The sequence below is a fragment of the Oncorhynchus mykiss genome, chromosome 21 (genome assembly GCF_013265735.2).
Source record: "Oncorhynchus mykiss isolate Arlee chromosome 21, USDA_OmykA_1.1, whole genome shotgun sequence".
In the NCBI taxonomy this organism is placed as follows: Eukaryota; Metazoa; Chordata; class Actinopteri; order Salmoniformes; family Salmonidae; genus Oncorhynchus; species Oncorhynchus mykiss.
In genome coordinates this window covers 29,014,776-29,041,292 of record NC_048585.1, presented here as the reverse complement: position 1 = coordinate 29,041,292, position 26,517 = coordinate 29,014,776, and the positions used below count along the sequence as shown (strand labels likewise).

Below are 26,517 nucleotides of genomic sequence, written 5' to 3'. Positions count from 1 at the left end.
AAAGCTTGGGTCTTCCAAGTGGACAATGACCCCAAGCATACTTACAAAGTTGTGGCAAAATGGCTTAAGGACAACAAAGTCAAGGTACTGGAGTGGCCATCACAAAGCCCTGACCTCAATCCTATAGAAAATTTGTGGGCAGAACTGAAAAGTTGTGGGCAGAACCCGACTCAGTTACACCAGCTCTGTCAGGAGGAATGGGACAAAGTTCACTCAACTTATTGTGGGAAGCTTGTGGAAGGCTACCCAAAATGTTTGACCCAAGTTAAACAATTTAAAGGCAACTTCTGACCCATTGGGAATGTGATGAAATAAATAAAAGCTGAAATAAATCATTCTACTATTATTCTGACATTTCACATTCATAAAATAAAGTGCTGACCTAAGACAGTGAATCTTTACTAGGATTAAATGTCAGGAATTGTAGAAAAACTGAGTTTAAATGTATTTGGCTAAGGTGTATGTAAACTTCCGACTTCAACTGTATATTTTTAAATATACATAACCTAGACAGGTCCAGTACAAATACATAATTTATGTTCTATGAGATGAGATGGTCAGGCACAGCCCGTTGTTGGTTCCTGCAAATCTAGTGTTTGTGTGTGTCTGAGACGTGAGGGATCAGGGGAGATTGTCTCAAACTGTCACAGCCGTGTCTCTCTCTCTGTGTTGTTGTAGTCTGTTGTGGAAGTCTGTAGCGATTGGTCCGAGTTGGAGGCTAGGACCTCCTCTTTCCTGAGTGCCTCCAGTTCTGCTCCGCCATTGGCCACTTGGTGGGCGCTGCATTCCTCTCTCCGCAGGTGTTGTTTGAGCAGCACGAATCCCAGTATACACAGCAGAAAGGAAACTGTCCTCAGGCCCATAGTCAGACCCAGGTAAGCTATCCTGAGGAGAGAGAGACCAGGGGATACACACACTCAGAGACTTGACATTACACTGGTCCTTCCAAATGGCAAGTCTACTGGGGTTGCCTTCAATATTGTCTTGAAAATCAATGTTCAGCATCTGATGTTATAGAGGGTACGCCTCGCCAACATTATCACTTTGAAGTAAGTGTGTTGTCTATGTGCGTTTGTGTTGTGTATCAGGCTTGACCAGGGCCCTGTTTCAGAAAGCAGGTTTAGTGAAAACTCAGTTAGTTGACTCAGAGTTGAAGGAAACTCTGCGTTTACGGTTTCACAAAGCCAGTTCAGCTTAACTCTGAGTCAGTTACTATGGCAACATACTCCGTGAAGCTAACCTGCTCACTGGCAGGTTTTCTTCAACTAACCCAGAGTTTCTCCTCTTTAGCTGAAGCCTGCAGACTGAAGGAGGTGTCAGACATGGCGAGTCCTTTTCTTGAAGAGCCAGTTGTTATTGAAGCACAAACACTCTGCAGAAATCTCCGTCAGGAGAGGTTGATCAGACCCCGCTTGGATGTTTTATCATTCCCTGATGATTATCTATCTGTGGGCTTTTCCATTTTTCTGCACAATCGATCATTCATCTGAACAATATTCTCAGCCCTCATATCGTTCATATGACACATCGTGGACATGCTCTCAGTTCGGAACAAATTCATTGTGTTGCACTTTGCCAACGGGAGTTTTCTATATAACATCGGTGACGCTGAGCATATTTCCAAGGCAACCGTCTGTCAGGCTGTCAGAAATGTGACTCTTGCAGTGAAACGTTTACTGTACACGTTTGTGGTGTTCCCAAGCCACAGACCCACAAGACTCATCAAAGAAGAATTCCACAGAATTGCCGGTATCAGTCTAAGCAATTATTTATTTAGTTAGTATGAAGCTTTGAGACTTGAAGCACTAATCAGTTAAGTTTATATATTTGAGGGTTTCCAGGTGTGATTGGCTGCATAGATGACACTCATTCCTATCACAGCTCCTTCAGTAAAATGAAGGAGATTATGTGAATAGGAAGTTTTACAGCAGCATTAAATGGGCAGGTAGGCCTAAATAGTAGCCTTTAGCATTCCAAATGAAAGATACTTCACAATACATCTACTGCAGCTAATTACTCTTCTGCACTGTGAAGATCACATGTGATGCAGCCCACATCATCAGCAACGTAGAAGCAAAGTGGCCTGGGTCTGTGCATGACTCGCAATTTAATTTGTGGGTGTACATTGAGCGCTAGATTTGCCCGTGGGGAGTCATATAAAGCTATTGAAGGGAGTCATATAAAGCTATTGAAGGGAGTTATATAAAGCTATTGAAGGGAGTTATATAAAGCTATTGAAGGGAGTCATATAAAGCTATTGAAGGGAGTTATATAAAGCTATTGAAGGGAGTTATTTAAAGCTATTGAAGGGAGTCATATAAAGCTATTGAAGGGAGTTATATAAAGCTATTGAAGGGAGTTATATAAAGCTATTGAAGGGAGTCATATAAAGCTATTGAAGGGAGTTATTTAAAGCTATTGAAGGGAGTTATATAAAGCTATTGAAGGGAGTTATATAAAGCTATTGAAGGGAGTTATATAAAGCTATTGAAGGGAGTTATTTAAAGCTATTGAAGGGAGTCATATAAAGCTATTGAAGGGAGTTATATAAAGCTATTGAAGGGAGTTATATAAAGCTATTGAAGGGAGTCATATAAAGCTATTGAAGGGAGTTATTTAAAGCTATTGAAGGGAGTTATTTAAAGCTATTGAAGGGAGTTATATAAAGCTATTGAAGGGAGTCATATAAAGCTATTGAAGGGAGTTATTTAAAGCTATTGAAGGGAGTTATATAAAGCTATTGAAGGGAGTCATATAAAGCTATTGAAGGGAGTTATTTAAAGCTATTGAAGGGAGTTATATGAAACTATTGAAGGGAGTTATATAAAGCTATTGAAGGGAGTTATATAAAGCTATTGAAGGGAGTCATATAAAGCTATTGAAGGGAGTTATATAAAGCTATTGAAGGGAGTTATTTAAAGCTATTGAAGGGAGTCATATAAAGCTATTGAAGGGAGTTATTTAAAGCTATTGAAGGGAGTTATTTAAAGCTATTGAAGGGAGTTATTTAAAGCTATTGAAGGGAGTCATATAAAGCTATTGAAGGGAGTTATTTAAAGCTATTGAAGGGAGTCATATAAAGCTATTGAAGGGAGTTATATAAAGCTATTGAAGGGAGTTATTTAAAGCTATTGAAGGGAGTTATATAAAGCTATTGAAGGGAGTTATATAAAGCTATTGAAGGGAGTTATATAAAGCTATTGAAGGGAGTCATATAAAGCTATTGAAGGGAGTTATATAAAGCTATTGAAGGGAGTTATTTAAAGCTATTGAAGGGAGTCATATAAAGCTATTGAAGGGAGTTATTTAAAGCTATTGAAGGGAGTTATTTAAAGCTATTGAAGGGAGTTATTTAAAGCTATTGAAGGGAGTTATATAAAGCTATTGAAGGGAGTTATTTAAAGCTATTGAAGGGAGTTATTTAAAGCTAGTGTCAAATAAAGACTATATGCCTTTCTTTTTTATGAAGTCTTTTTTATTTCCTGCAAGTAAAAATGCAGTACAGTAGTTCATATTTGTTATGTTGTTCAAACAAGTAAAATTCTCCACCTGTGGGCACCTCACCCACCTTTAACTGATGTTCTACCTGTGGGCACCTCACCACCTTTAACTGATGTTCTACCTGTGGGCAGCTCACCCACCTTTAACTGATGTTCTACCTGTGGGCACCTCACCACCTTTAACTGATGTTCTACCTGTGGACACCTCACTCACCTTTAACTGATGTTCTACCTGTGGGCACCTCTCCACCTTTAACTGATGTTCTACCTGTGGGCACCTCTCCACCTTTAACTGATGTTCTACCTGTGGACACCTCACCACCTTTAACTGATGTTCTACCTGTGGGCACCTCACCCACCTTTAACTGAGCACCTCACCCACCTTTAACTGATGTTCTACCTGTGGGCACCTCTCCACCTTTAACTGATGTTCTACCTGTGGACACCTCACCATCTTTAACTGATGTTCTACCTGTGGGCACCTCACCACCTTTAACTGATGTTCTACCTGTGGGCACCTCACTCACCTTTAACTGATGTTCTACCTGTGGGCACCTCTCCACCTTTAACTGATGTTCTACCTGTGGGCACCTCTCCACCTTTAACTGATGTTCTACCTGTGGGCACCTCTCCACCTTTAACTGATGTTCTACCTGTGGGCACCTCACCATCTTTAACTGATGTTCTACCTGTGGACACCTCACCACCTTTAACTGATGTTCTACCTGTGGGCACCTCTCCACCTTTAACTGATGTTCTACCTGTGGGCACCTCACCACCTTTAACTGATGTTCTACCTGTGGACACCTCTCCACCTTTAACTGATGTTCTACCTGTAGACACCTCACCATCTTTAACTGATGTTCTACCTGTGGGCACCTCACCACCTTTAACTGATGTTCTACCTGTGGGCACCTCACCACCTTTAACTGATGTTCTACCTGTGGACACCTCACCACCTTTAACTGATGTTCTACCTGTGGGCACCTCACCACCTTTAACTGATGTTCTACCTGTGGGCACCTCACCACCTTTAACTGATGTTCTACCTGTGGGCACCTCACCACCTTTAACTGATGTTCTACCTGTGGACACCTCACCACCTTTAACTGATGTTCTACCTGTGGGCACCTCACCACCTTTAACTGATGTTCTACCTGTGGACACCTCACCACCTTTAACTGATGTTCTACCTGTGGGCACCTCACCACCTTTAACTGATGTTCTACCTGTGGGCACCTCACCATCTTTAACTGATGTTCTACCTGTGGACACCTCACCACCTTTAACTGATGTTCTACCTGTGGGCACCTCACCATCTTTAACTGATGTTCTACCTGTGGGCACCTCACCACCTTTAACTGATGTTCTACCTGTGGGCACCTCACCACCTTTAACTGATGTTCTACCTGTGGGCACCTCTCCACCTTTAACTGATGTTCTACCTGTGGACACCTCACCATCTTTAACTGATGTTCTACCTGTGGGCACCTCACCACCTTTAACTGATGTTCTACCTGTGGGCACCTCACTCACCTTTAACTGATGTTCTACCTGTGGGCACCTCTCCACCTTTAACTGATGTTCTACCTGTGGGCACCTCACTCACCTTTAACTGATGTTCTACCTGTGGGCACCTCACCACCTTTAACTGATGTTCTACCTGTGGGCACCTCACCACCTTTAACTGATGTTCTACCTGTGGGCACCTCTCCACCTTTAACTGATGTTCTACCTGTGGACACCTCACCATCTTTAACTGATGTTCTACCTGTGGGCACCTCACCACCTTTAACTGATGTTCTACCTGTGGGCACCTCACTCACCTTTAACTGATGTTCTACCTGTGGGCACCTCTCCACCTTTAACTGATGTTCTACCTGTGGGCACCTCTCCACCTTTAACTGATGTTCTACCTGTGGGCACCTCTCCACCTTTAACTGATGTTCTACCTGTGGGCACCTCACCATCTTTAACTGATGTTCTACCTGTGGACACCTCACCACCTTTAACTGATGTTCTACCTGTGGGCACCTCTCCACCTTTAACTGATGTTCTACCTGTGGGCACCTCTCCACCTTTAACTGATGTTCTACCTGTGGGCACCTCACCACCTTTAACTGATGTTCTACCTGTGGGCACCTCACCACCTTTAACTGATGTTCTACCTGTGGGCACCTCACCACCTTTAACTGATGTTCTACCTGTGGACACCTCACCACCTTTAACTGATGTTCTACCTGTGGGCACCTCACCACCTTTAACTGATGTTCTACCTGTGGACACCTCACCACCTTTAACTGATGTTCTACCTGTGGGCACCTCACCACCTTTAACTGATGTTCTACCTGTGGGCACCTCTCCACCTTTAACTGATGTTCTACCTGTGGGCACCTCTCCACCTTTAACTGATGTTCTACCTGTGGGCACCTCACCACCTTTAACTGATGTTCTACCTGTGGGCACCTCTCCACCTTTAACTGATGTTCTACCTGTGGGCACCTCACCACCTTTAACTGATGTTCTACCTGTGGGCACCTCTCCACCTTTAACTGATGTTCTACCTGTGGGCACCTCTCCACCTTTAACTGATGTTCTACCTGTGGGCACCTCACCACCTTTAACTGATGTTCTACCTGTGGGCACCTCTCCACCTTTAACTGATGTTCTACCTGTGGGCACCTCACCACCTTTAACTGATGTTCTACCTGTGGGCACCTCTCCACCTTTAACTGATGTTCTACCTGTGGGCACCTCACCACCTTTAACTGATGTTCTACCTGTGGGCACCTCACCACCTTTAACTGATGTTCTACCTGTGGGCACCTCTCCACCTTTAACTGATGTTCTACCTGTGGACACCTCACCATCTTTAACTGATGTTCTACCTGTGGGCACCTCACCACCTTTAACTGATGTTCTACCTGTGGGCACCTCACTCACCTTTAACTGATGTTCTACCTGTGGGCACCTCTCCACCTTTAACTGATGTTCTACCTGTGGGCACCTCTCCACCTTTAACTGATGTTCTACCTGTGGGCACCTCTCCACCTTTAACTGATGTTCTACCTGTGGGCACCTCACCATCTTTAACTGATGTTCTACCTGTGGACACCTCACCACCTTTAACTGATGTTCTACCTGTGGGCACCTCTCCACCTTTAACTGATGTTCTACCTGTGGGCACCTCTCCACCTTTAACTGATGTTCTACCTGTGGGCACCTCACCACCTTTAACTGATGTTCTACCTGTGGGCACCTCACCACCTTTAACTGATGTTCTACCTGTGGGCACCTCACCACCTTTAACTGATGTTCTACCTGTGGACACCTCACCACCTTTAACTGATGTTCTACCTGTGGGCACCTCACCACCTTTAACTGATGTTCTACCTGTGGACACCTCACCACCTTTAACTGATGTTCTACCTGTGGGCACCTCACCACCTTTAACTGATGTTCTACCTGTGGGCACCTCTCCACCTTTAACTGATGTTCTACCTGTGGGCACCTCTCCACCTTTAACTGATGTTCTACCTGTGGGCACCTCACCACCTTTAACTGATGTTCTACCTGTGGGCACCTCTCCACCTTTAACTGATGTTCTACCTGTGGGCACCTCACCACCTTTAACTGATGTTCTACCTGTGGGCACCTCTCCACCTTTAACTGATGTTCTACCTGTGGGCACCTCTCCACCTTTAACTGATGTTCTACCTGTGGGCACCTCACCACCTTTAACTGATGTTCTACCTGTGGGCACCTCTCCACCTTTAACTGATGTTCTACCTGTGGGCACCTCTCCACCTTTAACTGATGCTCCAGCAGTTGTATTTCATTTTTTTTTATCTGCAGCCTTGTGGTCAATTTCTAAATGACATTTTTCCATTTGTTTCTCTAAGTACACCTTGTACTGCTGTTTCACAGGGAGCTATAGGAACAGGAGGCTCGAGCCCTTTTTTCTCCTGTTGCCATGATGAATCATGTTATCTGCGTTCCATTGAGGGCTTTTTATATCCTCGTGCTTTTACTCAGGGTTAACTTAACTCAGAGTTGATTGAACTAATTGTTATCACCTGTTCTGAAACCGAAAACTATTGACAGCTCAGAGTTAGTCAACCCAGAGTTCAGGTTTAAATTCAGAGTTTGTTTGACCTGCTTTCTGAAACAGGGCCCAGTAGTGTGTATGTGTGTATTACCTGTATGCTGTAGTGTTGTATATCCGACAGGCTCCTCTCCCTCCGCATCTCTTCTGGCCCCACTTCAGACACGTGGTGTCGATGACCGCCCCAAAGTAGATGGGCGCTGGGATGCCCGCTGTTATAACACAAATACACACAAAATGATCTACCAGTAATACGGAGGTGGCTAATCTTGGTCATGGAAAAGGGCAGTTTGTGCAGAAATGTGTTCCAACCCAGAGCTAACACACCTGATTCACAAGTAATACTTTTGGATTTTGTTCAGGGTTTTAATCCTAATAGAAGCTGATTAGTGGAGAAATGTGTGACTTGGAAACAAACTGGCTGCAGCTAGTTTTATATCAGTGTTGCTAAGCTGCAGAGCGCTGGCTGTGGGACTGGTATGGCTTGATCAGACAGGAGTAGGAGGAAGTTGCCCCTAGACGCTGATCTAAGGTCAGTTTTAGTGCCCCCCATCTGTTAACATTTTGGGTAGTAAACTGATCCTAGATCTGTGATCTGACAGTATTGACTCACCAAGTGTACGTGTGGACAGAGTATGGAACCCCAGAGCTAAGGACTTCAGTTGAGGCTTGATACACCTGCATGGGAGAACACCATCATCAACTTGAACTTGAACATAACTATGAATACAGATAATAGACATAGATCTGAAGATATTATACATGAAATGAAAGCATCCACAATTGAGTTATGGTTCATTATTAAGTTTGCATACTCAAGACAGCTTTAAAGGTCAACTCAAAAGACTATTGTTGTTGACATACAGTTAGCTGACTTATGACATTCTCTGACGTAGCCAGTGAGTACCAAAGAGTGAGTACTACTGGCTTCCGTTGGTAGAGCAAGGTAGTTCACCATCAGAAAGGTCTGCCCTTACTACCTTGCTATTCAGCTGTTCTCTCAAGACCCAGAGCAAAAACAGAAGAAGCAGACCCAACTCAGACAACTAAGACGCTCTAAAAATATCAAAACAAAAAGCAAATAGGACACTGCCAGTAACTTAATTTGTCCCAGTAAGCGCAACACATTTCATCGGGGTCAGCTGATCGAGCTTTGGGCAGATCTGCTGGATTTTTGGTGTGTGTGCGTGTGTGTGTATGATTTTGTCTGTGTGTGTGTACATTTGCTAATTAAGGACTAGTTTTAGCCAGTAACAGTATTGCTCCAAATCACATTCTACATTTCTGATATACAGTGAAATCCTCTATTGCTGACTTTCCTGTAACCTCTGTGAAGTATGCCGTGGGATAAAGGTTTAAATCAAATGTACATAAAGTGTACTGAATCTGTTTACTACTATAGCCCTGAATAGACACACAGGGAGAGAGCAGGAAGAACAATGAGCTGACTCATAAAAACTTCTCTCTCAGTCCAGTCAGACCACGAATCTAGAAGACGTAATTCAATCATCTGAAAACGCTATTTGACCGTCTCCTCGCCCTCTATAAAGTCTGTTGCAACCTTATTTACAATGACGGCCTAGGAACAGTGGGTTAACTGCCTTGTTCAGGGGCAGAACGACAGATTTTTACCTTGTCAGCTTAGGGATTCGTTCTAGCAACCTTTCGGTTAACGGCCCAACGCGCTAACCGCTAGACTACCTGCCACCCTGCCGTCATAATACACATAAAACCTAGCGGTCAAACAGGGAAATGGTTCCAATCGTTTTTCCCCATTGGGGATTTTAGAAACACTTAAAATGAAGGCTGTGTTTCGTGTAGGCTTACCCTGGCATATCGTTTTAATATCTGTAAATCTCTCTAAGACAAGGTGACTTTTATCAATATATTTGCCTGTATTTAACGCCCAAAAAGGAAATGCTAATTAGCTGTTAATGGTGGGAAAACGATTGGAACCAATTCCCTGTTCGACGAATATTATGACTCTATAGAGGCTCTCTCTATTTACATTTTCTTCTTCTCAATTGGCAGATCCCTCCTGATGACCCGGTTGGACATGACTCCAGCCAATAAAGTTGGAAGTCCCACACAGTTGACTACATTAAAATGGTGGAAGTCCTCAATGGCACTGCCCATGCTAATATGGCCTTTTGACCTCTAGAGGCCTCTATCATTCTCTATGGTTGCAAACACGGTCCTTTAAGGCCGGATTTCAATCTGATCGTGATTTGTCTGCTATGCAGCTTTTAACCTGTTGGATCTCTAGGGGCGCTATTTCATTTTTGGATAAAAAACGTTCCCGTTTTAAGCGCGATATTTTGTCACGAAAAGATGCTCGACTATGCATATTCTTGACAGTTTTTGAAAGAAAACTGCTATGCAGCTTTTAAAGGCAATGTTTCCGCGTTCGTCGTAAACACTGCATATGTCAGCTCAATCAAAAATGATCACGAAATGGTGCATTGTAGACAAAGCGCAGTTGAATTGAATCCCGGCCTAAGTCTAATACACAGACCACATTCAACTTCTGTCAGCCACTCTGTCACCCATTGTGAGCCCATTTCACAGGTTAGCTTTTCTTCAGTGGTGTAAAGTACTTAAGTAAAAATAATTTAAAGTATTACTTAAGTCGTTTTTGGGGGAAATGGTACTTTACTATTAATATTTTGACAACTTTTACTTCACTACATTCGTAAAGAAAATAATGTACTTTTTACTCCATTTCCCTGACAATCAAAGGACAGGAAAATGGTCAAATGCAAGCACAGGCCTCCCGGGTGGCGCAGTGGTCCCGGGTGGTGCAGTGGTCCCGGGTGGTGCAGTGCTAGCTGTGCCGCGACTGGGAGGTCCATGGGGCAACGCACAATTGGCCTAGCGCCGTCCGGGTTAGGGAGGATTTGGCCGGTAGGGATATCCTTGGCTCATCGCGCACTAGCGACTCCTGTGGCGGGCCGGGCGCAGTGCGCGTTGACCAGGTCGCTAGGTGCACGGTGTTTCCTCCGACACATTGGTGGACGCATGGCTCTCAACCTTCGTCTCTCCCGAGCCCGTACGGGAGTTGTAGCGATGAGAAAGACAGTAACTACTACTAATTGGATACTACGAGAAAATTAAAGCACCTATCAAGAGAACACGTAGTCATCCCTTCTGGCCTGGCGGATTCACTAAACACAAATGTATTGTTTTGTAAATAATGTCTGAGTGTTGGAGTGTGCCCCTGGCTACCCATACATTTTAAAAACAAGAAAATGGTGCCGTCTGCTTTGCTTAATATAAGGAATTTTAAATGATTTATACTTTTACTTTGGATGCTTATATTTTAGCAATTACAATTACTTTTGATACTTAACTATATTTCAAACCAAATACTTTTAGATTTTTACTCAAGTAGTATTTTACTGGCTGACTTTGACCTTTACTTGATTAATTGTCTATTAAGGTATCTATACTTTTACTCAAGTATGACAATTGGGTACTTTTTCCACCACTGGTTTCTCAGTAGCCATGGTTACACCTTGCATTAACATGTGGTTGTCATCATCCGATCAAGATGATCCGATCACTATCTGATCGAGATCTGTTGCGTCTACACATGGTAATATCTGTCTCTTATCTGCCCACTTCGTCCCTACTGTGATCAGATTCCCTGGTCCCTCCCTGTATGCAAATGAATCCAACCTGCCTTGGACCTCCCATTATGACACAAGCTGTATTAAATCGACAGAAAACAGCACGCTTTTATAGTCAATAGTTTTAGACTCATCATTACAGCCTACTTTGGTTATCCAACGATTTAAGGCATAATAGACTTACTGTCCCGATAACTATTCAGAGAATCTTTCCAATCCCTAAAAACGTCCCCACACAAACAAGCTGAGTGTCTGGATGTATGTACAAAATACAATTATCGCACAATATAAATAAAAATGACACTTAGGCCCTAATGCACACAGTAAAAACAGAAACAGGTTAAGTTACAGAGTAAGCTACAAAGTGCATCTCTGAATTCCTTGGCCTTTCTGTTGCCTAAGAAGTTTTCAAATATTAGAACCCCTTTTCTCTTATTCAGGATAATATCCCTTCATAAATATCTTTATTTCTATATGCCATTTTAATCAGAGCTGGACGCGGTATTGGACTGTGGTGTGCCATTTGGCACTTGGTTTCTAAAGACTGGCTGGTGTGTTTTTTTTAAGAGGCCGGGGCAACCGTGACATTGGCCAAATCTATACACTTTCATTGTTCGAATTCATTTACACCAAGGATATTCGTACAAGATGCGTCTTCGACTACCTCCGGAGGCAATCACAACCAGATCATAATGCGTATTTTGATTGTCTACACCTGTCGACCAATGTGGGCACAATCAGAATGTGGCATGATCAGGACAACGGACGCATGTTAGAACCAGGTACAAATGGGGCTTCTGATTATTTCCCCTTTAAGATGCCTTGTCGTAGTCCCAGATTTCTTTGTGCTTTCTTGCCAACTGCTATGACCATCCTTTCTTGTTTGAGTGTATGTGTGGGTGTATGTGTGTGTGTCACTGACCTGATGAGGACCATGTAGCCTGGCGTGCCACCCAGGGAGATGATAAAGGAAGTGATGACAGAAAGAGCCAGGAAGTAAGGGAAGACACGGTCACAGTCGTCTCTGTGAGGACAGTGGCCTACACTGGCTGTCAGGTTACCACTGCTCAGCCCTGCTGCCACCACACAGCTACAGTTAGAGAACACCTGCAGAGGCACACACACACAGAGACACGCACACACACAAAAGTTATCCATAAACCCACCAGGGTGCGAGTCAATTCCGACTGCAATCGTACTGAAATTAAAATGGAATTGACCCCACCCTGTTGCTCACAAGTTTATGAATCAATAATATGATTTATCAGTTTGCATCTCAAATGGCACCCTATTCCCTATATAGTGTACTACTTTTAAACAGAGCCCAAAAGTAGTACACTATATAGGGAAGGGGGTGCCATTTTGGGATGCAGCCTCAGTGCTGGCAATGATCCTCATCTCACCGTGTTCTTCCCTGATCCTGTGGAGGTCTGGCAGCCAGCCAGGCAGGGAGAGACGTACGTGATGCCGTTTTCTCCACAGACAGGGTCCCAGTCTCTGCCTGAACAAACACAGTCGGAGTTACAGGCTGAGAATACTGAGCGCTCCTCATACGATACACCACCCACCCTGAGAGCGAGAAAGAAAGAAAGAGGGGGAGAAATAAAGAGAACGAGAGAGAGAGAAAGAGAGAAAGGGAAAAGTGGGGTTGCTATTACAGTTTTTTTGGTCATTGGTCAAAACCGAAGTCACATTGTCAAAACTCTTCACACAGTCAGCGAAACAGAAGTGTATGTGGACCAAACTGTGAATCATTTTTCATTGTTTTCACACAAAATGCATTAAATGACCACATTCTCCGAAATCCACAAACTCTTTTCTCATTCATACTCCACACCCTGCAAAACTACATATTTGCAGCACATGTTTTCAAATGCTAACATACTATTTCCAAAACTGTTACAAACACATTCAAAACAGAAGGATGAAAAATGTTGTGCATTTCTGCAGTAACCAGATTAAAACATAAAAAATCTCAGAAGACTATTTCATCATTCCAAACACAGCTGATTGCAATTTCAGCCTGAAGCCTACCCAAGTGTCCAGTTTTTAGTCTCGTTACCAAACAGACAAAAGAGGGCTGCTTTGGAATGATTTAGTTCGGAAACATGGCTCAAGGAAGACAGGTTGGTGGGGAAAGAAGAGTGGCAGGGAGAGGGAGAATGTGTGGAGGACAAAGGAGAGGAAGACCCAAGAGCGGTGGTCTCTGATGAGATAAGGGCCACAATTATTGACCATGTTGTAAACCATGGTCTCTCTTTGAGAGAGGCAACCAAGTCTGCAACCAAATCTGCAGCATTCAACAGTTGCATCAATAGTACGAATTTTCCGGCAAAACAACAGGTGAGTCGTGCATTGTTCAATAATAATTGAACTACATATTACAGTAGAATACAGTATGTTCACATTTTTACATGTATTGACATTTTGAAATATATTGATTATTTTGTGTTGCTGGCAGTTGAACACTGCTTCATCCTTATGATTCTCTAGGACTCTGGCAATTGTCGTTGTGCTGACCGTATTCACATTCCCAAAAGTGATATTGTCTGCCAGCAACACAAAATACCCTTTGAGAGAAATGAGAGAAATGGTGAACGTGTGAAAGAACTCCAGTATCAATATGTCCAGGTAAGATGTCTGTTGAATAACCAAACAGGGTACATACACAACTAAGCATAATGTAAAGTACTGTAAAACTGTGGGTTTACTGTATTTTAGAGAGTAATGGAGATGGAAGCCAGGCAAACTGCACATCCATTCATCTTTGTGGATGAAGTTGGATTCAACCTGGCAAAAACACACCCCAGGGGAAGAAATGTGATTGGACAGAGAGCAACCGTGGATGTCCCTGGTCAGAGAGCAACTGTGGATGTCCCTGGACAGAGAGCAACCCTGGATGTCCCAGGCCAGAGAGGAGCTAACATCACAATGTGTGCAGCACTGTCCAATGATGGTTTGTTGTTACACAAACCACTCATTGGCCCCTACAATACAGAGGCTCATTTATTTTCTGGATGACATGCATAATCGACTTGTGGAGAGAGGGGCCAGAAACTCCCCTACCTTCGTTGTTGTGTGGGATAATGCAGCATTCCACCACTCTGCTGCAGTCGGACTGGTTTGTTGCACATCCCAGGATGTCAGTACTATTCCTGCCTCCATACTCCCCCTTCCTAAACCCCTTAGAGGAGTTTTTCTCTGCGTGGAGGTGGAAGGTTTATAACCACCATCCAGATCACCAGATGTCCTTACTGGATGCCATGAATGTGGGGTGTGGAGACACTTCTCCTGACGACTGCCAGGGTTGGATTAGACATTCCAGAAGATACTTCCCAAGATGCATCGCCAGAGAAGACATAAGATGTGATGTTGATGAGAACTTGTGGCCAAATGCATGAGAGAGGGAGAACTAGAACCCACACAGTACTGTCCAGTATGAGTGATTATACTATACATGTTGATGAGAACTAGAACCCACACAGTACTACTGTACAGTATGAGTGATTATACTATACATGTTGATGAGAACTAGAACCCACACAGTACTGTGCAGTATGAGTGATTTTACTATACATGTTGATGAGAACTAGAACCCACACAGTACTGTGCAGTATGAGTGATTTTACTATACATGTTGATGAGAACTAGAACCCTTACAGTACTGTACAGTATGAGTGATTATACTATACATGTTGATGAGAACTAGAACCCTCACAGTACTGTGCAGTATGAGTGATTTTACTATACATGTTGATGAGAACTAGAACCCTTACAGTACTGTACAGTATGAGTGATTATACTATACATGTTGATGAGAACTAGAACCCTCACAGTACTGTGCAGTATGAGTGATTTTACTATACATGTTGATGAGAACTAGAACCCTCACAGTACTGTACAGTATGAGTGATTATACTATACATGTTGATGAGAACTAGAACCCTCTCAGTACTGTGCAGTATGAGTGATTATACTATACATGTTGATGAGAACTAGAACCCTCACAGTACTGTACAGTATGTGTGATTATACTATACATGTTGATGAGAACTAGAACCCTCACAGTACTGTACAGTATGTGTGATTATACTATACATGTTGATGAGAACTAGAACCCTCACAGTACTGTACAGTATGAGTGATTATACTATACATGTTGATGAGAACTAGAACCCTCACAGTACTGTGAAGTATGAGTGATTTTACTATACATGTTGATGAGAACTAGAACCCTCACAGTACTGTACAGTATGAGTGATTATACTATACATGTTGATGAGAACTAGAACCCTCACAGTACTGTGCAGTATGAGTGATTTTACTATACATGTTGATGAGAACTAGAACCCTCACAGTACTGTGCAGTATGAGTGATTATACTATACATGTTGATGAGAACTAGAACCCTCACAGTACTGTGCAGTATGAGTGATTTTACTATACATGTTGATGAGAACTAGAACCCTCACAGTACTGTACAGTATGTGTGATTATACTATACATGTTGATGAGAACTAGAACCCTCACAGTACTGTACAGTATGTGTGATTATACTATACATGTTGATGAGAACTAGAACCCTCACAGTACTGTGCAGTATGAGTGATTATACTATACATGTTGATGAGAACTAGAACCCTCACAGTACTGTGCAGTATGAGTGATTATACTATACATGTTGATGAGAACTAGAACCCTCACAGTACTGTGCAGTATGAGTGATTATACTATACATGTTGATGAGAACTAGAACCCTCACAGTACTGTGCAGTATGAGTGATTATACTATTGTTTTTTTGTAATTATTATTGCAGCCCTGAAATTTCAGGATTTTTTTATTTATTTTTTTTAACTTATTTTTCACAAGTAAACTACCACATGCAAAGATATAGAAAACAATAAAGGCTATTGCAGCAATTTTCTGCATCTGATTCATTCTTGTTACATTGACTGTCCTAAAGTATAAGTGAAAAGGTGTTATTTATGTTATAAAAATCATTCAAACTTCAAAGAGAAGTTAATTTAGGTGATGCTCCCTGTTGGTGTTTTTTAGGTCAGTGTGTTATGAGTGACAATATATGCTTTCTGAGTGAGAATTATTGCCAGTTATGGTCAAACAAGCTTATTTTGAGACATGAATGAAGTGGTTTGAGTGAGTTTGAGGTAAGCTTAACTGTTTGGCTAAAATGCATGTTGGTAATGTTGACTGTGAGGAGTTTTGAAAAAGTGGCTTCAGCATTGACCGACGCTTGTTAGCAATTTTAAAAAACGACTAGATTTTAATTTATAGTGCTTTTCTTTATACAGAATCTAATGGATACAGACATGACTTGACCTCTGCCTGCTCAGATACAGAAGGTGTGATGTGTATTTAATCAAATGCATAATACATAATATAAATGCAACAAGTGTTGGTCCCATGTTTCATGACCTGAAATAAAAGATCTCAGAAATGTTCCATCTGCACAAAAAGCATATTTCTCAAATGCTGTGCACAAATTTGTAAGCATTTTATCATTTGTCAAGATAGTCCACCCCCCTGACAGGTGTGGCATATCAAGAAGCTGATTAAACTGCATGATCATTACACAGATGCACTTTGTGCTAGGGATAATAAAAGGCCACTCTAAAATTTGCAGTTCTGTCACCCAACACAATGCCACAGGTGACCTCAAGTTTTGAGGGAGCATGCACTTGGCATGCTGACTGCAGGAATGTCCACCAAAGCTGTTGCCTGAGTTCTAATATAGAGATCTAATGTTAATTTCTCTACCACATCCTTGGGGCGGCAGGTAGCCTAGTGGTTAGAGTGTTGGACTAGTAACCGAAATGTTGCAAGATCGAATCCCTGAGCTGACGAGAAAAAAATCTGTTATTCTACCCCTGAACAAGGCAGTTAACCCACTGCTCCTAGGCTGTCATTGAAAATAAGAATTTGTTCTTAACTGTCTTGCCTAGTTAAATAAATGAGAGAATTTGGCAGTATGTCCATCTCGCCTCATCACCGCAGGCTATGTGTAACCACGCCAGCCCAAGAACTCCACATCTGGCTTCTTCACCTGTGGGATTGTCTGAGACCAGCCACTCGGACAGCTGATGAAACAGGAGTATTTCTGTCTGTAATAAAGCCCTTTTGTGGGGAAAAACCCATTCTGATTGGTTGTGGGTGGGCCTATGGCTGCGCCCCTGCCCAGTCATGTGAAATCCATAGATGAGGGCCTAATAAATGTATTTCAATTGACTGATTTTCATATATGAACTGTAACTCAGCAAAATCGCTTAAATTGTTGCATGTTACGTTTACCGATTCAATTAATGTTATCAACCAAATTCAGTGTCGGTTCTGATATTGACATTAGCAGCAAACAGCCTTGACAGAACCCCTGATTTGCTATTCTAGACCACATCTCTCCAGTGTTAGAGGTATGCTGTCCTCTAGGAGCAATTATTAGCATACACACTCCAACATGTTACCTGTTTGTGGTGCTGAGGAATAGAACATTTACAGAGGGTAAATACTGTATGTACTTAAGGGCAACTTCTACCCAGAGCTCTGTGTGTGTGTGTGTGTGTGTGTGTGTGTGTGTGTGTGTCCCACCTGTTGTAGGGCAGCGTGATCCCAGCCACTTTGACGTTCTCGCAGCTCATGACGAAGAAGAAGAGGGATAGGAAGTAGCCTATCAGAGAGGTGCCGAACGCAAACTTGGCTGCTCCCATGATGCTCAGCTTCAGCCTCTTCATGAGCAGGCCGCCAGTGAAAATTCCCAACGCCACGGCAGGGATGTTGATTGTACCTGGAACAAACACACAAACAACACACACTCTGTAAACATTAAGACATGGGTCTCATTCTTTAGAAATATTCTTAGTTCCTAGTCATGGAGGATTTAGGCCAGGACTAAGGTCTTGACGATAGGTTCGATGGGACTGAAACACCATGTAAACCAGCCAAAGCCCTAAACCAGGCATAGACTTTCACACAATACCATACTGTAGCTTTTTGCTACCTTTCATATCACAGTAGCTAAAAGTCTACCTTTTATGCCAGTACTATTCCACCACCCAATACAGCCCTATACATACAGTACAGCAGAGTAGAACCAGTCCATACCGCCTGAGACTCAGCCTTTGATATAGTTGACAGTAGAGAGAACACACAGTAGCGCTGTCCAACTCCCACTCAAAGACCAAAGCTCTTGGTCTTTTTCATACATCAATGTACAGATATCATATTCTATCTGTCCCTTCTATTACTGTAGTTAGGCTAGATATTGCATTACCTTTCATACACAACATGCAATGGTCAGGTCAATAGTGTAACATGAGGCCTATTTAGATCAGCATTCACATTTGAGGGTTGAATCATAACACATTGTATAGCTCAATAAAACAGCACCTTGGATCTCCTACTGCTTGATCTAGTATTAACAATACTGTATGCATGTGCTTTTCTATGCATGTGCTTTTCTATGCATGCGCTTTTCTATGCATAAAGCGAGTCCTTTTAAGTTTCACATCTAAATTGAACAAGCTCATGCAGGAGATGAATCAAGGCCAGTGTTGGGGGTAAGGCATTACAAAGTTATGGGTTAGAGCACTCCGATTACTTTTCTGTGGTAACGAGTTACTTAACAGGTAGATTTTTCCATTGAATTAAATCAGTTACTTAATTACGTTTTCAAATAAGCAAGTCATTATTTTTACAATATCATTTCCTTTTTTTGTTTTGTTTCTAGCTAGTGAGATGGCAGAGACAATTATAGCCTTTACATCGTGGAAGAATTCACATTACATTGAATTGGTAGGGGAAAAGGACAGGAACGTCACAGTAAAATGCTAACTCTGCCTCGGGGTTAAGAGCCTGTCAGCTGCAAAGAACTTCACTTTACATATCAAGAAGCACCTTCAGACTTTTTCCTTGTGCGTTATAACGTTAAATCGATACTTTGGAGGAAAGCAGTGAAATATATCAACAAGGTGTGATTGAAGGTCAGCTGTTTTATTTTGACTTTGAGTCATGAATGTTGTAATGTGCACACCTTGACCTTTTGAAAAGGCAACGCTCCTGTAACTTCTATGAAAATAATTCAACTAGTTGGTATCTAGACAATCTGGTTGTTGTGGTTCATAAATTGCATGTTTGGAAAGGGCTATTGCTCGTCTTAACTTGTGTGTTTTCATTTCGCTCTGCCAAGTTTGTATCTGTGTGTAAAACAGATTGTTAGCCAGTTATACTTGTATTGGAGCTCTCCTTTTACTGTGCCCAGTTAGTTTTATGCCTTCGCAAAGTATTCATACCCCTTGACTTTTTACACATTTCATTGTGTTACAGCCTGAATCGTAGAAGGATTCAATTGAGATTTTTGACACACACACACACACACACACACACACACACACACACACACACACACACACACACACACACACACACACACACACACACACACACAAACAAACAAAACCCCATAATTTCAAAGAAGAATGTGTGTTTTTTTTAACTAATTAAAATCAAAAGCAGAAATGTCTTGACTCAATAGGTATTCAACACCTTTGTTATGGCAAGCCTAAATAAGTTACGGAGAAATGCACCTAGTCACTACAATGCACCTGTATCAATGCACCTAGTCACTACAAAGATACAGGTGTCTTTCCTAACTCAGCTGCCGGAGAGGAAGGAAACCGCTCAGGGATTTTACCATGATGCCAATGTTGACTTTAAAACAGTTAGAGTTTAATGGCTGTGATAGGAGAAAAGTGAGGATGGATCAACAACATTGTAGCTAATTCACAATACCAACCTAAATTACAGAATGAAAAGAAGGAAGCCTGTACAGAATTAAAATGTTCAAATAATCAAATTGCTAAATAATGTGGCAACGAAATGAACTTTATGTCCTGAATACAAAGTGTTATTTTTGGGGCAAATCACATCACTGAGTATCACTCTTCATATTTTTAAGCATGGTGGTGGTTGCATCATGTTATGGGTACCGTACGCATGTCATCAGCAAGGACTAGGGAGTTTTTTAGGATTAAAAGAAATGGACTAAAGCTAAGCACAGGCAAAATCCTAGAGGAAAACCTGGTTCAGTCTGCTTTCCAACAGACACTGGCAGACAAATTCACCTTTCAGCAGGACAATAACCTAAAACACAAGGCCAAATGTACACTGGAGATGCTTACTAAAACGACATTGAAGGTTCCTGAGTGGCCTAGTTACAGTTTTGACTTAAATCGTCTTGAAAATCTTTGGTAAGACTTGAAAATAGCTGTCTAGCAATGATCAACAACCAACTTAAAAGATCTTGAAACATTTTTTAAAGAATAATGTGCAAATATTCTACAATCCAGATGTGCAAAGCTCTTAGAGACGTACCCAGAAAGACTCACAGCTGTAATCGCTGCCAAAGGTGATGCTAACATGAATTGACTGAGTGATGTGAATAATTACAGTATGTGGGTTAGATATTTCTCTATTACATTTCAATACATTTGAAACATTTTCTAAAAACATGTTTTCACTTTGTCATTATGGGGTATTGTGTGTAGATGGGTAAGAAATGTTTTTATTGAATCACTTTGAATTTCGGCTGTAACACATCAAAATGTGGAAACCAGTGGAGGCTGCTGAGGAGAGGACAGCTCATAATAATGGATGTAATTGAGCGAATGGCATGGCATCAAACACATATAAACCATTTTTGACGGTAGCCAATGGGCCAGGATGCCAGGGATCAGCAACATGTGGTCCGCAGGCCTAAACCTTACAGTGAGTGATTTTCTGGGGGTAAAAAAAAACACTGTAAAATCCCAAGGAATTCAGATAAAACAGAGTTTAATTTAATCTGTTCTTAAGTACCCCCCCCCCCCCCCCAAAAAAAGTGATTGTCTCTCAATGTAATAAAGGTATGAAATTATTGTTATTTTCAAATACAACCTATTTGTATGCTTAGTTGTGGTCAATTTGCAGTGTAAAAATTATTCTAATTATGTTTTTTATTTCACCTTTATTTAACCAGGTAAGCTAGTTGAGAACAAGTTCTCATTTACAACTGAGACATGGCCAAGATAAAGCAAAGCAGTGCGACACAAACAACAACACAGAGTTACACATGGAATAAACAAGTGTACAGTCAATAACACAATAGAAAAAAGAAAGTCTATATACAGTGTGTGCAAATGGCGTGAGGAGGTAAGGCAATACGTAGGCCATAGTAGCAAAGTAATTACAATTTAGCAGATTAACACTGGAGTGATAGATGAGCAGATGATGTGCAAGTAGTGATACTGGTGTGCAAAAGAGCAGAAAAGTAAATAAAAACAGTATGGGGATGAGGTAGGTAGATTGGAAGGGCTATTTACATATGGACTATATACAGCTGCAGCGGTCGGTTAGCTGCTCAGATAGCTGATGTTTAAAGTTAGTGAGGGAAATATAAGTCTCCAGCTTCAGCGATTTTTGCAATTCCTTCCAGTCAGTGGCAGCAGAGAACTGTAAGGAAAGGCGGCCAAAGTATGTGTTGGCTTTGTGGATGACCCGTGAGATATACCTGCTGGAGCGCGTGCTACAGGTGGGTGTTGTTATCGTGACCAGTGAGCTGAGATAAGGTGGAGCTTTACCTAGCTTAGACTTATAGATGACCTGGACCTGGAGCCAGTGGGTCTGGCGACAAATATGTAGCGAGGGCCAGCCGACTAGAGCATACAGGTCGTAGGCTGTCATTGTAAATACAAATTTGTTCTTTACTGACTTGCCTAGTTAAATAAAGTTGACATTTTTTTATTAAAATGTTCCCCCGATCATCCATTCCTGCAAAAATAGTCCCGTGGCTTAGTTGCCTACCCTTGCACTAGGCCTATCAGTCGTCAGAGTCAAGCCATTCTAAAGTAGTGTGCATAAAGCTAATTCTGATAGACCATTAAAGGTCCAACGCATATGTTTTATCTCAATATCAAATCATGTCTGGGTAACAATTAAGTACCTTACTCTGATAGTTTTGTTTCTTTTTGACTATTTTAATTAAAAACAATCTTAGTAAAGACCAATTTCTCAAGCAAGAATTTACCTAAGACTGTCTGGGAGTGGTCTGAGCGGGGAGGGGAAAACTGAAAACGAATTGTTTTGGCAGAGGTTTGGAACTCTCTTTCTTATTGGTCTATTAACTATTTTATGGTGATGTCACCAGGCAGGCCAAAACTCCATCCCACCAAAACAGGCTGAAATTTCAGGTGTTCTTTTCAAACAGCTCTTACACTAAAAGGGCATTATCATAATTTTCACAATTTCACAGTATTATTCCAACCTCAGTGTGAAAATATATATAAAACACAGGAAAAACATGTTCTTGACTGCACTGGGCCTATAAGAATGACCAAGGCATCTTCAGAGGTCCTTTTGTTTTTGGTAACGCAGAAGTAATGTAACCAGTTACTTTCCATAGTAAGTAATGTTGTAACATAAGTTACTTTTAAAAGTAACGTTCCCCAACACTGATCAAGCCATATAAGCTATATGATTGGCCAACGTTACGTACCCATCAGGAAATTGGCTTTTGATGCGGACTGTCCGTAATGTTGCTCTATGTACTTGGGCTTGTAGGTTACCATGCCGATGAGAGAGTTCAGCTGAACGATGGTCACACACAGGTAGATGAAGTACACTGGGTTCCCCAGGAGGGTTTTCAACGTTGGTATGAAATCTAGATTAAAAACCATCAACAAAACATCATCAGTTGTCATGGGCATTTTTGTCTACCTTTTTCCATACTATGGTCATTTCATCCAAAGCAACCTGAATTTAACATACAATTTTACCTGAACAGACTTTGAAAAGCCTTTTTAAACTCCAATCACAATCTAAACCAGAAAATATTCTAACTTTATCCCCATTCAACAAAATACCTTTGGCCATCTCCAGAAAGCCAGCTGGCTCGTCGGCTTGGTACTTATGCTCCAGTAGAGGGGGGTCTTTGATGAAGCTAGTACGCTCCGGGGTGCACTGGGCTGGGCCTCGGTCTGACGGGATGGGCAGGGAACGGGGCAGGAACCAAAAGGGGATGGCTGAAAGCAGGGTGATTACCCCAGCAATAAGGTAACCTAACCACCAGGCCCCCACCCAGCGAGCATCACCGGGGCTTATGGTGATACTCTCTATACAGCGAAGGGAGACACAGAATTTGATTTATTACAATCCCCATTAGCCGACGCCAAGGGTGACAGCTAGTCTTACTGGGGTTCGAAATAACGAAAAATACATTACAGACAAAAGACTTTACAATTTACATACATTTAAAAACATTAACATGTAGTGTGTGTGTCCATCTATCAGTTACAAATACATGTCAGTACATACATATAACAAGAGAACTCTCTATACAGGGAGGACAAGCACAGAGAGAGAGCTGTGACTGTTGGGGACAAAATACATTATGAGAATAACTGAGTACACTAGTAACGTTCCTAGCAACAAGTCTTACTGGAGAGAATAACAAGCACAGCACAGCTGCTTTTTGTGCATATCTTAACCATCTCTCCTGCTTCAAATTGGTTACTCAAATTAGGTAGCTGACGTCACTGAGCAGTGTTCTGGAGCACACTAGTTAATTTAGCCCGATAACCTAGAATCTAGAAGCATGCGCATATATAACACTTATTGAACACAGTCAGTGAGTGCACTCTAGGAACGACAATGAACTTAACTCAGAGCCCTGTTTGTTAGTCTAGTAGTAACAGAACAGAGGTGAATGCCCTGTCGCTGTCTAAACTGGAGAACTGACTAGTCCGAAAGTGTGTAGGCGGCCTAGACAGAATACTCGGTAGATACCGGTTACTCACCCATGTTGACAAATCCAATGTCCACATATATTTTGGCACACAGGGATCCCAGTAAATAGCCAAACACAGGACCAATGACTGCTATGGTCTGAACGCAGCCTGAAATATGAAAGACGCACACGCATGCACAAACACACAGAGCAATTGATTTATTATACTAACCAGAGACAGTTCCATGTCAACAATAAGACAGTTGTTGAGTGATTTTTAAAAAGGTCAAAGAGAAGCTTCTGCTTATATGGACCGTTCATCCATTCATGCTATCACAACAAGGTCAAGGTAGATTCAATCAGATCCAGCGTTAACCGGTGATAGCAGACACCCGCATAGAGGATGTTATGGCGGTGTGGTTAGAGCCGTCAAATCAGTGATTAGCTGCTCTTGCGCTCATTGTCAAAGCCACACCCACTCCACTTGTGTTAGAAGTTCAGAAGGAGAAAGTGTAGGCTATATAGAAATAACTACGCACAAATTGAAAAATCATTCAATGAAATAATGACATTTTTTTATTATACTAATCGAGATCACATTCCAGTGTTTCAAAAAATGGCTGCATAGCATTTCTGTTAATGCAAGCGTGTAGCGCCCAACGCAGGAGATGAGAAGCAGGTACAAGGAGTGAATCATTTATTATAGACTGACATACAACGGAACAAGAACAGCGTCTGGACATGAACACGACACAACAAACGAGGCTACTACAGGGAACAACACAGAGGAGCAGACATATAGAGCGTTGGAACGGAAGGTCCTGTGTGGTAATATAGACCGTCATGGTTGCTAGCTACCATGACAAAGATCCGCCGCAAGTACCGTTGAGGACAGTGCCAGTGGTGTCTCTCTATCACACGTGAAGGATCTTTTAAACAAACAAAAAAGAGACCTATTAGCAGTTGTTACTACAACAAGAAAATAGTTTCAAGTGTTTCGTCCAAATACTTGTGGATTCTACTAATAAAAGAATGGACGACCTGACCAGAGAGGTCCAGGACCTAAAGAAGAGTTTGCAGTTCTCCCTGGGTCAGCTCGACGAGTTGAAAACAGGAGAATGGCAAGATGACAGCAATCTGTAACTCATTGAGAGAAGACATCAGTTCTGTGTGTGAATCCATGATAACAACTATAGATAAATCAGACTATCTCGAGGGGCAATCAAGGCTAAACAACATGGTTGTGGACGGAATTGCAGAACCTCCACATGAGACCTGGATGAAGTCTGAGGACAAAGTGAGGGAAATGATCTTTGAGAAATTGAAGATGGACCACAGGACGATTGAGGTGGAGTGCGCCCACAGGACTGGAAAACCCACCACCGGCCCAGGTGATAGGCCCAGGCCGATAGTGGTTAAGTTCCTGAGGTTCAAGGACAAGGTAGCTGTTCTGGAAAGAGCCAAGAACTTGAGAGGAACGTATATCTTCCTCAACGAGGACTATCCTGAAGCTGTGCGCCAGAAGAGGAAAGAACTGAACCCAGCCATGAAAGCTTCCAGAGTGCGTTGGGACATTGCGTACATCCGCTACGACAGGCTCATTGTCCACCCTCCCTCCCAGAAGCCTGGAAGGGATGAGAGAGCCAAGCCTATGGCTTTGTAGCCTCAACCCCGTAGCACACACAAACCGATTGATTAATGGACTGCTGAATGTATTTTTTTTCTCTTGCTTTGTCCGCCCTGTTCAATATTATGTCTATCTCTGATAAGCTACCCAAGAAACGGCTGAAAATAGCCCATATTAATATATGTAGCCTTAGAAATAAGGTTAATGAAATCAATAACTTGCTAACATCAGATAACAGCCATATATAAGCCATTTCTGAGACTCACTTAGATAATTCATTTGATACATCAGTAGCAATACAAGGATATAACATTTATAGAAGAGACAGAAATGCTTATGGGGAGGAGTTGCTGTATATATTCAGAGCCATATCCCTGACATGCTTAGAGAAGATCTTACGTCAAGTGTTATTGAAGTGTTGTGGTTTCAGGTTCAGTTGGCACATCTAAATCCTTTTCTTTTGGGGTGTTGCTATAGGCCACCAAGTTCTAGCAGTTGGTTCCTAAATAATATGTGTGAAACGCTTGATAGTGTATGTGAAGTAAACAGAGAGGTCTACTTTCTTGGAGACCTGAATATTGACTGGTTTTCATCAAGCTGTCCGCTCAAGAGGAAGCTTATTAGTATAACCAGTGCCTGTAATCTGGTTCAGGTTATTAATCAACCTACCAGGGTGTTTACAAACACTACAGGAACAAGATCATCCACATGTATCGATCCCATTTTTACTAATGCTACAGATCTTTGTTCTAAAGCTGTATCCGACCCATTGGATGCAGTGATCACAATATAGTGGCTATATCCAGGAAAGCCAAGGTTCCAACAACTGGACCTAAAATAGTGTATAAGAGATCATGCAAAATATTTTGCTGTGACTCTTAAGTGG

The 26,517-nt window shown here is 42.0% G+C and overlaps 1 protein-coding gene and 1 long non-coding RNA gene across 3 annotated transcripts in view; one reads left to right on the top strand and one right to left on the bottom strand.

The window, feature by feature from the left end:
- Window positions 1-385: 385 nt before the first annotated feature.
- Window positions 386-26,517, bottom strand: part of LOC110501054 (solute carrier organic anion transporter family member 1C1) — a 63,526-nt gene continuing 37,394 nt past the window's right edge. For both annotated transcript variants that reach the window (XM_036957578.1, XM_036957579.1), the window contains exons 7-15: window positions 24,075-24,173; window positions 23,142-23,390; window positions 22,775-22,939; window positions 17,836-18,031; window positions 12,638-12,803; window positions 12,157-12,341; window positions 8,219-8,283; window positions 7,700-7,817; window positions 386-885 (exon numbers count right to left, since the gene is read on the bottom strand). In XM_036957578.1, coding sequence (XP_036813473.1) covers window positions 645-885; window positions 7,700-7,817; window positions 8,219-8,283; window positions 12,157-12,341; window positions 12,638-12,803; window positions 17,836-18,031; window positions 22,775-22,939; window positions 23,142-23,390; window positions 24,075-24,173 — 1,484 coding nt within the window. In that variant the 3' untranslated portion in view covers window positions 386-644. The remainder of the gene's footprint in view (window positions 886-7,699; window positions 7,818-8,218; window positions 8,284-12,156; window positions 12,342-12,637; window positions 12,804-17,835; window positions 18,032-22,774; window positions 22,940-23,141; window positions 23,391-24,074; window positions 24,174-26,517) is intronic.
- On the top strand, window positions 13,350-14,731 carry LOC118942917. The gene is made up of 3 exons (XR_005038571.1): window positions 13,350-13,577; window positions 13,728-13,865; window positions 13,956-14,731. It is a non-coding gene; the product is annotated as an uncharacterized LOC118942917 (long non-coding RNA).